The 16,464-nt window shown below is 40.7% G+C and overlaps 2 protein-coding genes across 2 annotated transcripts; both read right to left on the bottom strand.

Moving 5' to 3' along the window:
- Window positions 1-221: 221 nt before the first annotated feature.
- LOC110045564 (tubulin alpha chain-like) lies at window positions 222-4,495 on the bottom strand. The gene is made up of 4 exons (XM_089276349.1): window positions 4,430-4,495; window positions 3,793-4,012; window positions 2,670-2,818; window positions 222-1,735 (listed from the first exon to the last, which is right to left on the bottom strand). Exons 2-4 carry the CDS (start codon window positions 3,908-3,910, stop codon window positions 770-772), a joined length of 1,233 nt encoding a protein of 410 aa, XP_089132475.1. The 5' UTR covers window positions 3,911-4,012; window positions 4,430-4,495; the 3' UTR covers window positions 222-769.
- An 837-nt stretch (window positions 4,496-5,332) lies between these two features.
- LOC110045590 (uncharacterized) lies at window positions 5,333-16,423 on the bottom strand. Its single transcript, XM_020751190.2, has 4 exons — window positions 13,694-16,423; window positions 13,190-13,574; window positions 8,905-9,221; window positions 5,333-7,826 (listed from the first exon to the last, which is right to left on the bottom strand). Exons 1-4 carry the CDS (start codon window positions 13,745-13,747, stop codon window positions 6,348-6,350), a joined length of 2,235 nt encoding a protein of 744 aa, XP_020606849.2. The 5' UTR covers window positions 13,748-16,423; the 3' UTR covers window positions 5,333-6,347.
- Between the last annotated feature and the right edge of the window lie 41 nt (window positions 16,424-16,464).

Raw genomic sequence — 16,464 nt, 5'->3', positions numbered from 1 at the left:
TAGTCCGTTCTTGAATAGTTAACTTCCTTGTTCGCTAACTTTTGTTCATACAATCGTGAGTTAGTATTTGTGAAAAACAGGTACCTTTCCGTTTTCCGCATAGTGCAAACCTCCCTCCCTCCCACCCTCCCTCCCTCCCCGACCCACCCAAATACACCACAAGCTTGAAAAGTCTTGCAATCATGCCACAATTAGGTATCAAATAAGATTTATTTGCTTGAGACATTTATCGGCCTGAAACACTTACTTTCAGTATTAGAGTTTGGTTTGTTTGACGATTTTTCAGTGAGACGGTATGAAATGTCATTTGTTTTCCCGTAGACGTTTTCCCTAGAGTTCCTTTTTACTATGGTACCGTATGATAAGCAAGAACACCACCGACAGTCGCATGAAAACTTGTGATCACGATACGTTCTGTGTATCAGTATGTTAGCGATATTGTGGGGATTTTTTTTATCTGAAAGCTCGGAAAAAGTAATCTAGGATAAGGAATTTTGACCCATTATATTAGCGTTTTCCGACCCAATTTATCGTCGAGAAAGCTTTGCTTGGTGTTAGGTCAGTTAATCACCGTGCACTTTTTTTTGTTTGAAAGACAGTAATGCCTTGTTACAAGTCATTGTGGTAATTGACGATGTAGATACACTGATTATAAGTTTGGTTGGAGTTTCATGTTATTTTTTTCCCTGCTGCCTTCAAGCTCTTATGAGGTTGATGAAGGAAGAGAGCATTGATACTGCGGCCCTTTATGCCTTTCCCAGTTCAATTTTCAGTACTCGTCATCACTATCAGGCTGAGCTGCCTCCACCTCCTCGTAATCCTTCTCCAGAGCAGCAAGGTCCTCCCGCGCTTCAATAAACTCTCCCTCCTCCATCCCCTCGCCGACATACCAATGAACGAACGCTCGCTTCGCAAACATCACGTCGAACTTGTAATCCAATCGAGCCCAGGCCTCGGCGATGGCAGTGCTGTTACTAAGCATGCATAACGCACGAAGTAGCTTGGCTTGATCCCCGCCGGGGACAACCGTGGGGGGCTGGTAGTTGATGCCAACCTTGAAACCCGTGGGGCACCATTCGACAAACTGGACAGTGCGTTTGGTTTTGATGGCACAAATCGCCGAGTTGACATCCTTAGGGACTACATCGCCTCTATAAAGCATACAACACGCCATGTATTGACCATGGCGAGGGTCGCATTTTACCATTTGATTGGCCGGCTCGAAGCATCTGTTTGTAATTTCCGGGACGGTCAGTTGCTCGTGGAAGGCCTTCTCGGCTGAGATGATGGGCGAGTACGATACAAGTGGGTAGTGAATTCTGGGATACGGTACAAGGTTAGTCTGAAATTCCGTCAGGTCGACATTCAACGCGCCATCGAAACGAAGAGACGCGGTAATCGAGGACACTACCTGACCAATTAGACGGTTGAGGTTCGTATAGGTGGGTCGTTCCACGTCCAAGTTTATGCGACAAAGATCATAAATGGCTTCATTGTCCAACATGAACGAACAGTCCGCGTGCTCCAAAGTGGAATGTGTGGTCAGGACTGCGTTGTAAGGTTCCACAACTGCGGTAGAGACTCTAGGTGCTGGGTAAACGCAGAATTCCAGCTTGGATTTCTTGCCGTAATCCACAGCCAGGCGCTCAATAAGCAGAGAGGAAAAGCCCGAGCCGGTTCCACCGCCGAACGAGTGGGACATAAGAAATCCTTGAAGACCGGTACATTGGTCGGCCTGCAAACACAGAGAGCGCTTGGGTAGACAAGAAAACTTCACTACTGGCCCAGCCATTCCAGCAGGAAGTTGTCTTGTCTACCCAAAGGCGTCATAAATAACCTTTCCGCAAAGTCTTCCATGATCTCAAACCACCAAAACACAGACTGAACTGAAGCAGAGGGAACACTAGTGCACCGCCAACAGCAGAGCTTCATGTGACTTGCCCAAAGTCACGGCTGCAAATAACAACTAAAAAACTACTATTTGCAGCTTAAAACAAAACCGCCCCACCACAAACACGAACCTCTCTCTCGCAAGAGAGGTTAAAAATTATAATAATTCTGCCCACAACCGTGAATTTTGACAAACAACGAAACACCGTTCTTGACGGCTGATAAATCACCAATGGAGATTTCCACCCTTTCACAATGCACCAAGTTTTATATATTTTTTTGTTTTGTTTTACTTTGTTTTGTTTTCAAATCGAGCTTGACCGCAGGAAGGGTCGAATGAAACTGCTAACAGATGTACCTTTCGCCAGTGGTGAGGGAAGAGATAGAGCATTTGAATTGTTCTTTTAATTTCCTTTGTGGAGGTAGTGCTTGTTTCAATAGTTCATCTGCGTTTTCTTTTTATTAGTATTGGTAGAGTTTGCTTTTAATTTAATTACCTCTTTTTGTTTGTTGGGTTATTTCGCTTTTCCCTCAGTAAATCTGTTGGCGATTTCATTCGGGGTGGGGGCCGACCGGATCAAGCTTCGTTTGTTTTGTTTTTTTGTTTTGTTTTGTTTTGTTTTTTTGTTGTTTTTTTCTAACCACAATTCCTTTCTCACTTTCCTCTCCAGAGGTAATTTCACTACTATTCCTTCCCCACCCGCATCCACCTCAGAAGTCTGGCCACTACTAAGAGCTACATAACATCCACCCACACAGTAGTATGTCAAACTACTGACCAGTTTTCGAATCCTGTCCATCACCAGATCGAGGATTTCTTTACCGATGGTGTAGTGCCCGCGAGCATAATTGTTAGCGGCGTCCTCCTTACCAGAGATCATCTGCTCGGGGTGGTAGAGGTTGCGGTAAACTCCGGTCCGAGCCTCGTCTAGAGAAAAACATGGGTCAGTCATTACAAAATTGTCGTCAGATTTTTATAAAGTTATTTACTCTGGTGTGCAAATTATTTTGCTTTTAAATCAAACTCAACCTCTAATTTATAACTCATTCTGAGGCGGAAGAAAACCAAAGAGTTCATTAACAACCAAAATGGAACAAGCTTGGTTAAAATTTAATTAATGATCAATATTTAATTAGTATTTAATACATAATTAATGTTTATGAACTACTCAATAGCTATTGACTTCAGTTAGGTGTCCCCAATTAGCTAATCTATAGCTAAATGTACTGACACGTTTAAAAAGTTTCATTCATTCATTCATTCATTCATTCATTCATTCATTCATTCATTCATTCATTCATTCATTCATTCATTCATTCATTCATTCTTTCATTCTTTCATTCTTTCAATATTGGGAAAGACTGAGAACTGATTATGCGCGATGAACTAAAAACTTCAGGCTAATTTTTCAAGTTCTGCTATACGTGACAACTCTATTGTACACTGAAAACATTGCCAGATAGTCGAACTTATTGTAGCATACCGTAAATCTGAGGTTGATATAATTCTAAAAATATAATTTCTTCTAATAAAATAAACAGTCTTCATTGGTGGATCCAGACCTTGAGCTAAAAGGGGGGGGGGGGGGGGCAGCTTTTTTTGCTTGCCCTGCCGGCTGCGATTTTCCTTTTTTACCCAAAATAAGGTGGGGGGGTGCGGGCTTCCCGGACCCCTCCCCTAGATCCGCGACTGGTCTTTATTTCAAATTATTAGTTTGTGGAAGCCTCCTTTCTTACATTCCCCAGAACCTGCACAAAAATAACGCCCCTCCTCACACCCTCCTCTATTTTAAGCCCCGCCTGGCAATAAAAGTCTTCTTTCATGAGTTATAAGACGGAAATGAGGCTTACTTGAAACATTTTCAAACCATCAAAGTTTATGCCATAGTCTCAGAAACTTACCCACGACAGTCGGCTCCAAATCGATGAAAATTGACCGAGGAACGAATTTTCCAGACACCGTCTCGTTGAAAAATGTGTTGAATGAATCATCTAGCACTTCAGCTGAAGTATCGTTCATCTGGCCATCTGCCAAAATGCCGTGTTCAAGGCAATACAGCTCCCAGCAAGCGTTGCCGATTTGAACGCCAGCTTGACCAATATGCAGAGATATGCACTCACGCTGAAAGAGAAACCAAACAGCAAATAAATCTAAGACAACTGCAATTTTTGAACGTGAAGGAAAAATGTCAGCCATGACTGATTCGTGGCAAAGCTGCGTCGCTGCGAACAAAAAACCGCTGCAAAAAGCTATTTTATTACACTTAGCTTAAGTGTTATTTTCGATAAGATCTATTTACCAACAAGAGACCTTATTACCGAAGAATAAAAAGTATCCTGCCTACCATTTTGAATGAAAGACGGGTAAAATTCTCAACTGCTGAAAAATTCGTTGGCTAGCTTTGTCAACTCTCTCAATCACTCGCTTTTTCGTGAGTAGGTTTCGTTGATAAGTCAATTAGAACAATAAAAGTAATTAGAAAATGGATATAATTGGAAGATTAATTAACATAATCTGGGTATAAACTTATCTACTTACCAGTTCATTTTCTCGGTAGTTAGTTGCTCAGTAACCGACATCTTGACTGAAAGTTGACTACAGAAAAAATTGATGGCGACTGGAGAAACGTTCGCTTTTCATACGCGTGCTGCCGTGCGTATACGTCATCCAGAAGCTAGCCAATCATGTATTTTGTTTTGTGTGACGTATAAATGAGTCACGCAATTAACAGAAGCGTAACGGTTCAAGCGTGTAGGACAACCGGCCGTTCCGTTTCATTCTGCAAAGAAAATCTGCAAATGCATCCTGGGTGCGTGGATAGTTTACGATACAGATAGAGAAGGCCTATCCATGCTTACAAGGCTTGAGTTTGGAGGCTTGCGGTATCAAACCTGCTTTCTCAGGATAATATCACACCGTGCAAGCGATTGCCCTGGCCGTCCGACCTGACATGATTTTGGTCCTATAGCTTCTGTTTCGTTTGGTCACGACATTTTCATATCGAGTAACATCATGGGAGGAAGTGAACGGCAGCAATGACGTCACTCCTGTTCTACTAACAAGCCAGTTCAAAGGTGGAGACTGAGGCTATGTTCACACTTGGTGCTAGCCTGCATAGCAAGCGTTCCCGTTCGAAGAGCTTTTCCGCATTCTGGCCGCGCGTACACTGGAGCGAGAACAAAAATTCGACTAAGCAGAGGTTTTTGCTCTCGCTCAAACTTACGCGCGGCCAGAAGGCGAGAAAGCTCTTCACGCCGTAGGGGAATGCTTACTACGCAGGCTAACTTGGTGCCAGAGTACAGCTCTCACTGGGCATTAAAGGCACATTTTTCCAAGCACTCACACCAGAATTCGGGCACTGTGCCTGGGTACAAGGTCTCGGCCTTGTACTCGGGCACTAAATGGCTCTTCACTCATTGGTACAAAGAGCACGCATTCACGTTAAGTAAATAACGGAAATTTATTCAGCAAATAACAAAAAGTTGTATTCAAAATAATATTTAAAAAATTATCTGCTTTTAAAACAAGTTTTTTATGCAAAAAAGCAGTAATAATGGTACGGGTATTTTCATGAGCCATGAATTATATCCTTTTTGTAAGAAATGATTGATTATCTGTTTTACGAGTATCGAGTACTTAGTTTCCGTGAAAGGTGGCCGATTTGTTTTTACGTCCTGAAGATCGTGAACTGACAATGGCGGAATAAAACGTGAAATTGTCGTTTTATTTTCCGTGAAACGTTATCTGTGCCTCTCCCCACCCGTCCCCCCACCTCACTATCGCCACCACTATCATTCCCCACCCTCCCATTTTTACCGCCCTACGGAAATTTATTCGCGAGCTCTGTAGTCTAGTTAGTGAAACAACCGAAGTTGCACAAAGTACAATGCATGATGAAACCCCGATAAAACAAATCTTCAAGGAACGGGGAAAATGTCTTTGTTAAAACGGCATCTCATTATGCTAGGTTTCATACAGTCTACTCAGTTTTTTAAAATTTGGTCGAGCAGAAGAATATCTTTCATTTTGTGGGACATTCCTATAAAGGGTCTCATTAAGTTGGGGTTCCACGCTATGTCACGTGAAAGTCAACAAACAAGTCTCCATGGATTTCCTATAGCTGCAGTAGTCGAGAGAAATTATGTTTCGAATATCAGGAGAACTTTTACGCTGATAAACCTCGAAAATAGACTACTAGTAGTCCCTCTTTTGTTCAGTCCGTCGTGCGCGGTGCGAAAGAAAACCGCGAAAAAACGGCCCTGCGCGTTCCCTCCGCCCGCCCCAGGATTTCACACGGCCATTTTTTACCTCGCAGGTTATTTCAGGCCACGCTCGACGAACTAAGCGAAAGAAGGACTTCTCGTAGTCTAACTTGAAAAGTAGAGGGATTGTTGAGTCATTTTTCTCGTGAACGTTCTCATTACTAGATTTTTAGGTCAGGTTTTGCCATTTTGCCTCAGCTTTCTTCATTCGTTTCTTTCTCTGGAAAACGCTGCAGCGGCTCATAAATTGACGTTTTGTCCATGCCGCAGACGTCATTTTCAAATCTGCTTTGTGATTGGCTTGATTTAAATTTCCTTGTATCACCTGGTTGAGGCTGATAAATGCTGTCTCCATAAGGCGCTGCATATTTAGAGGTGCTCAGCGGTTGTACGTATGACTTAACACAAACCAAGTCCCCCACGGCCTGAGACGTCACTGTGCCCTTATCGCTGGTTCCTCTCTTGTGGGCCACTTTCCTGACAGGAGAGAGCAATCCGGCCAATGGTTCAGGTTTGTAATTCAGGTCATTTTTACAAAGATCTATAGAAGGACTTGACAACGTGTCAAAATTCTTGGGGCCTTTCTTCTTCCCTTTTTCTTGAAAAGCTTGGGATCCCATATCTACGGGGAGTATTTCTTTGGAACCTGGCAAAACGTCCGTGGAAGATCTACAGCCGTTATTGAAATATGAACCAGTACAGTCACGTGACGGTATAAAAGTTTCGTCCCTTGTGACGTCCATCGAGGGACTTGGGATGTCGCAATCAACAGCGTGTTCTTTGCTACTACTAAAGGCGAAGTCATTTCTTTTGTTTCCGGGTAGTCCAATCGATTCACTGCTACCAGCTTTTGCATTGTCAAGCCTTGATTCTTGCGTGATTTCAGAATCAACAACCTTAGAGTTTTTCTTGGATTCGCAATAAGAAATATTGAAATGCCTCTCAAATACTACCATTTCAGGCTCCGCCATTTTGTTCTTAGGTGGAATTTGAACAAATTGTGCCTCGAAGTTGAAAGTCGAAGGAAAGAAATGCACCACCTTAGGCTTTGCTTTTCCTCGCGTCGTTCCCATCTTTAAGCTGCTCTTTCGTGGCTTTGCAGTATTAAACAGATCTTCTGACTCGTCGTAATTCCCTAGTTTATCAGTGAGAGAAAACTTTCTTAAGTCTGACTCGGAAGTCAACCGTTCGGAAACCCAAGACTTCTTTCTATTCTTTCTATGAAGCTGATCCCGGTTGGGATCAAACACAACCCCGGGGTCAGATTCCAAATCGACGTCCATGTAACTCTTCGAATATCCCGGGGGAAACTCTTGCAGCTCTATCACCTGACGTCTCCGTGGGCGGAGCCTCAGGGCGTATTCCACAACCTCGTCCCCGGCATCAAGCGAGTCACGTGATCGTCTACCATAGCGGTCCACAAACTTCCCTTCTGAATCCTTTATGCTTCCGTAACTGCCAGATTTAGGGCTTTTGTTCAAGAAAGCACCAATGCTCGTCCATTCGGGCTCGTAACTCCACGATTTTCTTTCTTCCGGATTTTTCAGTGGCTTATAGCGGTATCTTACAGGCTCGCCCAAACGGCCTACTTGACTTCCTGTAAACAAGTTTGATACTTTGCTCTTGGCTTGTTTTAGTTTCCCAGATTGTTGTGTGGCATTTGCCGACATATACTAAAGGGAAAAAATGAAAAAGACAATTATGAGCAAGTAGACAACTTTAACTGAGGGAATAAACAAACGTACAATTAAGGGGTAAAGCGCCGTTTTTCTTTAAAGCACTCGAGAAGGATTTGATCTCTAGTTCAACTGAAAATCTAGTTCGAGCACTCCGAGTCGCATCAGAATGACACAGTTATGGTAGATGATGTTCCTTAGCAACTTCTGTAAACAAGACTACGAGCTCTCTTTTATTACTTAAACCTTCCTAAACCTATTATTAATCCATGCCTTTGAAATCGAAGTGCTGGGAAACCCATTACCATGCTCGCTTGCAGTTTATCTGTCCGTCATTCGTTCGTTCGTTCAAGATCATTCGTTCATTCGGTTGGTCGGTTGGTCGGTTGGTCGGTCAGCCGGTCGGTCTCTCGGTCGTTCAGTCATTCGAACAGTCACTCAGTCAGTCAGTCAGTCAGTCATTCATTCATTAATTTATTCATTCATTCTTTCATTCATTTAGTCAGTCAGTCCGTCATTCATTCATTTAGCAGGTCAGTCAGTCACTCAGTCAGTCGGTCGGTCTGTCGGTCTGTCGGTCTGTCGGTCGGTAGGTCGGTCAGTCAGTTAGTCAGTCAGTCTGTCGATCAGTCAATCAGTCAGTCTGTCAGTCAGCCAGTCAGTGAGTCAGTGAGTCAGTGAGTCAGCCAGTCAGTCAGTCAATCAGTCAGTCAGTCTGTCAGTCAGCCAGTCAGTGAGTCAGTCAATCAGTCAGTCGGTCAGTCAGTCAGTCAGTCAGTCAGCCAGTCAGTGAGTCAGTCAGTCTGTCAGTCAGTCAATCAGTCAGTCGGTCAGTCATCTAGTTTGTATGTAACAAATTAAACGCGTATAATTGAATAACCTGGCTTCTCTCATTCCCAAAGAATTCTCAACATCAAGTAATTTTCTTTACGATATCTGACAGGTTTTCAGAATGAAAATGATAACAATGTTGTCTTGAATTTCCAGCAAATTCACAGCACGTACATTAAAGGAATCAGTATAGCAATGACAGTTCTAAGTGAAAATTACTATTGTCATCTGTAATGATCTTCACCTGCATAGAGGAGTTTCCTAAACTCTGACGGTGGTAGTTGTCATTGGTAGCCATGGTAACACTCACATGTTGTGGTCTTTCCTCAGACGTAACTTTGTTGGTGGCTGCAATGCTGCGCAGATAGCATACGCTGCACTTCCGTTTCTGTGAAGCTGTGATGGGACAATTGACATCAGATTCGCTTCGGTGGCGCTTCCACAGGCAGCCACAAGGTGCGTAAACGCAAAGGGCTACGACAGATAGCAGTATCAGGACCGTGGCCGCTGTGGTGATGTACCAGTTGGTTCCTTTGTGTTCTTTTGGAGCCGGTGCTACTGCTGTTTTAAAGAGAAACGCAGGAAGTTATCATAAACCGGCAGAGAAATGTCTTCGGTCTTATCCCTCAAGAGTCTGAGAGTACGTGCCGAATATCAGAAGAGACACAATCCGCTCAGATTTCGTTTTCCCGAATATTGCAAATAGATGGCACGAGACGAAATACCGCTCAATAGCTTTCGTTTGAATGGTCACACACTAGTATTTCATGCACAGACTTAAAAGTAAGAACCACCTTGTACAGCATAATAAACAGTACCACATAAAATTACTGCTCAGTAGCTTTCATTTGAATGGTCGCAAACTAAGGTTTCATCCACAGACTTATAAGTGAAAACCACCTTGATTAGCATTATAAACAGTACCACATGAAAGTACTGCTCAGTAGCTGTCATTTGAGTGGTTCCAAAGAAGTAGAGTTTAATTTTATGCTCAGACCTTAAAGTTGGAACTGTGTTATATACATGCATCATCATTGAAGAGTACACAGTACAAAATGAAAGTATTTTTTACTGTCTGTTGCATGGCAGACGCTTATTAAACTCACTGACATCTTTCTAGAGAAGGTTGTTTCTCATTTCCTTCTTTTTTATTATGACCGAGAAAATTACTTCTTTGTGATTGGCTGAGAGCAGGCCAATTTATCGTTAACTTTTAATTTGCACTGCAGCGCAAATTAAGACAGGCGCGTTCATAATTTTCTCGGTCATATATTAAACGAGTAATCTTATGAAAGCTCGAGCAATTAAGGATTTATGAAATCTGAAAATTCTGTCAAATTGCACTCGCCTTTGGGCTCGTGCAATTTTAAGAGAATTTTCAAATATCACTCGTAATGCAAATTCTTCATTGCATTCGCATTCATACTCTTACAAAATAATTTTGTTTTGACGTTGAAATGCTTTTGACAGTGAAAATTAAGGCCAACCCCCATGGAGATTTTCTTTTCATCCGGGTACCCTTGCGGCACTGCATACGTCAGCCCTGGATCAAACAAACCACGTGATGACGTAAACAGGGCCAGATGCTTTCATTATGTTCGTCCCCACACACTACATCAGCAATTCTACATCAGCAATTCTTATTTGATTTGCAGAACGACATGAAATTCAAATTATATTATGATCTAAGCTTTGCACGAAATTCCATCAATAATTTCTCATTACTAAATCGGTTCCCTTGCAAGACATCTCAGCTGGTTTTATCCAAAATGGCGCCCATGGGAAAGGAATAGATAACAGGCAAGATTGATAAAATGTATGAAAATTTAACTGAGCTAAGAAGGTATTTTGTTAAAAATTTGTATGCCAGAATTTTTTAACCGTTAAGGGAGGATTGAAAACCAATGACAGCATTTCAGTTTGTAATCAATCTTTCCTTATTAAGACTAGCCATTTGTCTTTCTTTGAATAATGAACAAAAGGGAACTCGCGGAAATCTGGAAATAATTTCTTGCGTTTTGACTAAATTCTTGTTAAATTTCTTTTCAGGTAAAGGTTCGAGAATCTAATACAGTTTTGACAAAATAAGTGTAAAATAATTTCCTTGTTTCACCGTGCCTCTGATTACCGATTCTTACGTCATGTAATCAATTAGACTAGGAATTTCCTTAAAAAACAGATGTCTCCGTTGAAGTGATTTTGTTTCGTTGGCATTATTAGATTTACATTCCGTCTGCATACACAAATTATGAATCAAAGTAGAAAAACAAAACACTCTTGTTTGCCCACGTCTGTCTTGAATTTGAAGATTGGCCGGCCTCACTTCTACAATCGAGATGTCTACAGGCAACTAGATAACAATCTCGCAGAAAATTTGATAATTTTTTGATTTTTATCTTTTCGTGGAGCAAAGATTTGTAATTCACTCTCACTGACTTTTACGGAAATAATTGGTCGTTCACTTAACCTTTTTCTTAATAAAAAAAATTGCTTTTACTGAGAACATACTTCTCATCAGAATCAGATATAATTTCAGTTGATAGTAGAAATTAACACTTTTCGTTTTCAAATCATTCAACTAGGACGTAAGCTGATACATTCTTTTAAAAGCATAAGGCGTTCAATGGAAAGAAAGATAAATCTTTTCATCGCATTTTCAGCACAATGCATCAGTGAAATTTCTAATGTGTAGTTCAAGCGGGGGATGTGATATAAGAAAAGTACCATCAGAAAATCAATTAACTTGTGACGAAAGTCTACCTTTTTAGACTTGTGGTTCCAAAGTCACACTCGTCGAATTAATTTTATCGCAATCATCTGGTATATAAAAATCGCAAATATCTAATTCTGTGGAGAAGGTGATGGCGTTTTAAATTGCAAAATCTCTCGAGATTTCGGGACTTTTTGGTGATCAAATCGCAAATATGAACGGTTTACTGAGAAGTTGATTGATCTTGCTCTTATTAATGAACAAGGCCAGCTCGACGCGAAATGGCTACTTCTTATTTAAATGGTTCTTACAAGTCCATTATCGAAGATCTGGCTAGGAAGCTGGCGTAATGGCCATCAAAAACACCTTTTTTATTCAACTCTCTTTCTAAAAAGGATCTGCTATTAAAAATCATTTCATTGGAAGCGTTCCTGTCAACAGAATGACTGGAATATATTAAAACAGAAGATGAAAATCGTGCGTTCTGCTGTAAAAGCGTTAAAAAACAGAGACCGCACTGACGACAAAATTCCTACGCAATTTCTCCGCAGATTTTATTTATTGATTTGTATTTTTTCGACCATTTTGATGGCATACATTAAATCTTTGAACGTTTTGAAGTATTGTCATCTTTGTAGTACAAGAAACGTCAGTATCATGGAATGGTGAAATATTCCTTTTATAAAGCCAAAAGTCTTCGAAATTGTTTCTATCAGAGTGTTATTTCTCTTTGACACTCAACCACACTGGACTAAAAACAGTAAATAACTAGGAAAACTCTCAATTCTTCAGCGAGCATAAAATTCAAAAGATATGATAATCGTTTAGAAGGAAGATTACAGCTGATGACAGAACGGAGTTTAGTACGTTACAACTATATTGGTGATTGAGCGAAAGCCAGACAGCGTATCAGTAGGCACATTTTTTTGTTTTATTTTGTTATCGCTTTCCAAAATTTTTCCTTATCTCTTCTCACATAACATGACTTTTCCGCAAACACCATTAAACTTCAATGCGTTCAAACCTGCTAACAGCAGATTGCAACGTTTTATTTCTGAAACATGCAGCGAAAGGAATCTTATTCTGGTCTACAATAAATTTTCGCGATAGCTCTCTAAAATATTTCAGTTGATTCCGATTCGATTTTACTTACAGCTCGGCCAGTTTCTAAAAAAAATTCTGTCTTGATAGCATCCCCAAAAGCGACGAATTTATAATAAATTACGCGCATGAAAACATATGAATCGCCGCACTTTAATGTTACAATCTACCGACAAAAAAACTGCAAACAATTTGTGGAACCAACCATTTTTTTTCGGAGGGAAGGGGGGCAGATTTTAAAAACGCACACAGCGCGGCGGGTTACATAATAAAGAAAGAATCCATTCGCCTAGTTTTTCCCGGGTGGTGCACAAAACGCATGTCTTCGTTTTTGGTCGTGTTTTGAATAACCCTTTTGAAAGGCAGATCAGCTGCAGGAAACATTTGCTTTGCATACAAAAGAATACATCAGAAAAGCAGACAGGTAGATATTTATATCGCTAATAACAGCGTCCGGCTTTCTCTCTGAATCGCTTCAGGCAAGAATGCAATGAACCCACGTATTCTCCATTAAAATGTTCAAATGCAAATTAAATCCTCGATATCAGATTTTCGCGGGAAAATAACTTTGATATCGACTGGCAGGCTTACTATCCATAAAATAAGGCTTCTTGGCGAAAAATGAGAATTAGAATCGAATTTACACCACAGCTAAAATGTTCGTTGGTTAAAGTTAAAAATCAATCATATCCAATAAACTCGAATGGAGTTTACCTACCGTATGAGTTCAATCTGTCAGTGTGAACAATGTCTTGGAAAACATAGTCCTTGTTAAGTCTTTCGCTCGACTGAACAGCTGTTGAGGATGTCCGCACAGAATTCTTGTTTCTTGTCGTTTTGGACGTATGATAATGAACTCTCGGTAGAAGTTTGAAACTGTTCGTCGCATATTCAGCTTTTTTGTCGGGTTTAAGCTTGAATAATTCTGCCAGTCGATAAGATTTCTCATTCGTTTTACCCCGTGAAGAAAATCCAAGGGATTTTTCATGCGGGTCAACTGAATTTTTGCGTAGTGTCGCTTTTCTGCGATGAAGCTTTTCGTCGCTGATCTTAAAATGCTTCGGAAGCCGCCACGGAAGACCAAAATTTCGGTGGGAATCAACCTGAATCACAAAAGAGGATATTAAAACTAGATTTAAAAAGAATTCCCTCTACCAAAATATCAATATCTAAAAAGAATTGAATAGTAAAGTAAGAAGTTGTTTGGATCTAGTTGACTTACCCAGCACTGTAATAAACAAAGGACAAGAAATCCTTTTAATAAAGGCAAGGCCATCGGAGTGAGGTAGATTTACATTTTATCGGTGTGTTCTTGAATTCAACACGCTAAACTCAGTCTACACACAGACGATTCTACAGCCGTTTCAACATACTGTTGCGCCAGAGGGCGTCGCTAAAATTTGTCCATGTAAACACAAATGAAATAAATTTAGAATGAAACGCATTGTTCTCGACACTCTTGCTAGATCACCGGAAAAGCGTGTAGGCAGAATATATAAAACAACTTCATTGGCGGGTTTAAAACTGAGACTGCCCTTCAGAATTGAGCTGGAACAAATACTCTTATCCAGTAACGCGGAACTTTTAGATTTTTTCTCCCAGTGATTTCTTTTTCAAATGTCGCAATTTTCTTGATTCACACTCAGGTCGTTTTGAGTTAATTTTTCCTTCTTCTGAGCAGAGAAAAAACGTACAGAAACCGTTGTAAGTGGGAGGTAGAAATTTTAATAGACCCAAGCGATTATTCTTTGAGTATCCGAGCCGGATTATTGGCCAAAAGGAAAAAAAAAGTGTCAAATTAAACAATAAAGCCCAAACAGTACAAAGCTATTATCTTTGCCGTGACGCGCACTAAATTTTTAATGTATTTTCTTTCTTCGCCGACTAGAAAATGAATATCACTTTTTGCTTTTGAAATCGGCGGAATACGGTTGTCCGCGGCAGAATTTATAGACGCGCGTTCGAAAACGCAAAAATGGGCCAAGTATCGAATTAAACATCGGTTATCTCACGCAAATGAAGTAAAACGTTTTCCTCGCAGCTGGAGAATCGTCGATATTCGCTCGATCACCGCGCGCATGGAGCGACATTTTAAGGTGGTCTTGTTAATCGAAGGTCTGCGGTGTAAACACTGACAAAAATCGTATTAAGCTGGATATCTGCGGTTTGGCGCCTATTGTCAGTCGGTACGGGGTCAAACAGTTCGAATATACTCGCTTATCACCTAACTGTGATATATAATTGGCGTATTTTTGCGACTAATTCGAAATCCTGTGATAAGCGATCGGCAATGGTTAGGCATAATGCAAAATTTATGCGGTTGTGTGACCGCTGTGACGTCATAAAACTGAGGGGAAAGAGTTTGGGCACTGACATGCTAATTCACCCTCCGTTAAAATTTTTTTAGGGAGGGGTTGTGCTCGGGAGGCCCTGCTCTCAGGAGGGCTTTTTCACGCGCGGGCCTATTTCCGGGGGACCTTGTTTTCGGGAGAGCTTGTTTTGCGGGATGGGTTTTTCTCGGGAGGCCCTTTTCCAGGAGGGCGTTTTCTCGGGATTGCTTTTTCTCAGGTCCTATTTTCGAGAGGGCTTGTTTTCGGGTATAAACCTGATAACCACAGGGGCAAGAGCGCACATTAATCTTAGCGAACTTACCATCTGAAGGACTACTGCCTTTTTAGAATTATTCAGTTGCCAAATGAAGCTTGTCAATATAATGGTAGATAATTTAGAGCTTAATTTACTGGTTGAGTCTGGTGTTGGATTTTATCGGGTTCAGGATTAGTATGAGTAATCAATTGTGAGGGGTGAAATTAGGAAATAATTTCACGCGCGTTTTGTCAAAATTCTAACAATTTCCCGAGTATACTATTTGATTACCTTTCAATATCATGGCTGACAAATTACACTTACAACTGTGGGTTTTTGATTTGTTTACTGTATCGAAATATTTCTCGCCAAACCTTGCCGTGGCAATTTTGTAATTATAAATTAACGCTCAAATTTTGCTAAAGGAACTTTCGATAAGCACTTCAGACAGCACAAAATGGAGGATGTTCCAAAATACAAGACGTGAAAGGTGAATAAAGTACCATTTGATCACACACCCACAATTAGAAATCAACTGCGTCATATGTTCAACGTCAACTCTAGACCCTTAACCCCACAACTAAATTAGAACCCTAGTTTCAACCAGTTTTTCAACCGTTACAGTAGATTTCTCGCTAGTCATTTTCTTTGTTGTAATGCCGCGACTCTTAATACACCAGACACACCTACCCATCTGGTAGATATTTTTCCGTCCGAGTTTGACGACTTATTTTGAGAAGGTTTTGAGACCAGGTAGTGTTATCACCGGCAGTTCAGTGCCTTGCCTACAAAAAAAGTTACGTAAGCCCACACTTTCATGCGGTTTAGAATTCTAAAAGTAGGAAATTGCAGAAATTTGAAATCAGCCTTCAATGTTGCTGCTTTTTAATATGATCAGAATAGAATGTTTGATATTTCACAATGAATTCCAATACAATTTTGAGCGAGTGAACGTTAGAACAAGGACACAAGTATAGTTTGTTCCAATAATTTGACCTTTTTTTTCGGTCTACAAAGCGTGTTTTTGAGATCATGTCAGATCATTTCTTGAATCAGTGGTCCCGCAACTTTGTTTCACTTTCCCACAGATTTTTATTTCTCAGTCCTGAAAACAAAACTGTTTCTTTCCTACTTTGAAATTAAACAAGGTTTGTTTCTCCACCTTTTACGTTTGTTTTGAAGTCACTATTGTTAAATAAGCCACTGGTAAGGTTAGCAGCTGTCTGTACCTTTGATTTTGTACTGTTTCATTAGTAATCCAACAACTTTTAAAATTTTAAGCTGGCAGAAAACAAAATTCTGCTGAACATTTCTGAACACTGGAGTCAAAGTGACTCCCTGTAGAAACTCTTTGGAGTCGGGAATAAACTTTTTTACGTATTTGTAACCCCCGAGTAAAAGTAATAC

This window comes from Orbicella faveolata, unplaced genomic scaffold (assembly GCF_042242905.1).
Source record: "Orbicella faveolata isolate gen_17 unplaced genomic scaffold, um_ofav_v1 contig_4, whole genome shotgun sequence".
In the NCBI taxonomy this organism is placed as follows: Eukaryota; Metazoa; Cnidaria; class Anthozoa; order Scleractinia; family Merulinidae; genus Orbicella; species Orbicella faveolata.
This window is presented reverse-complemented; position numbering and strand designations above follow the sequence as displayed.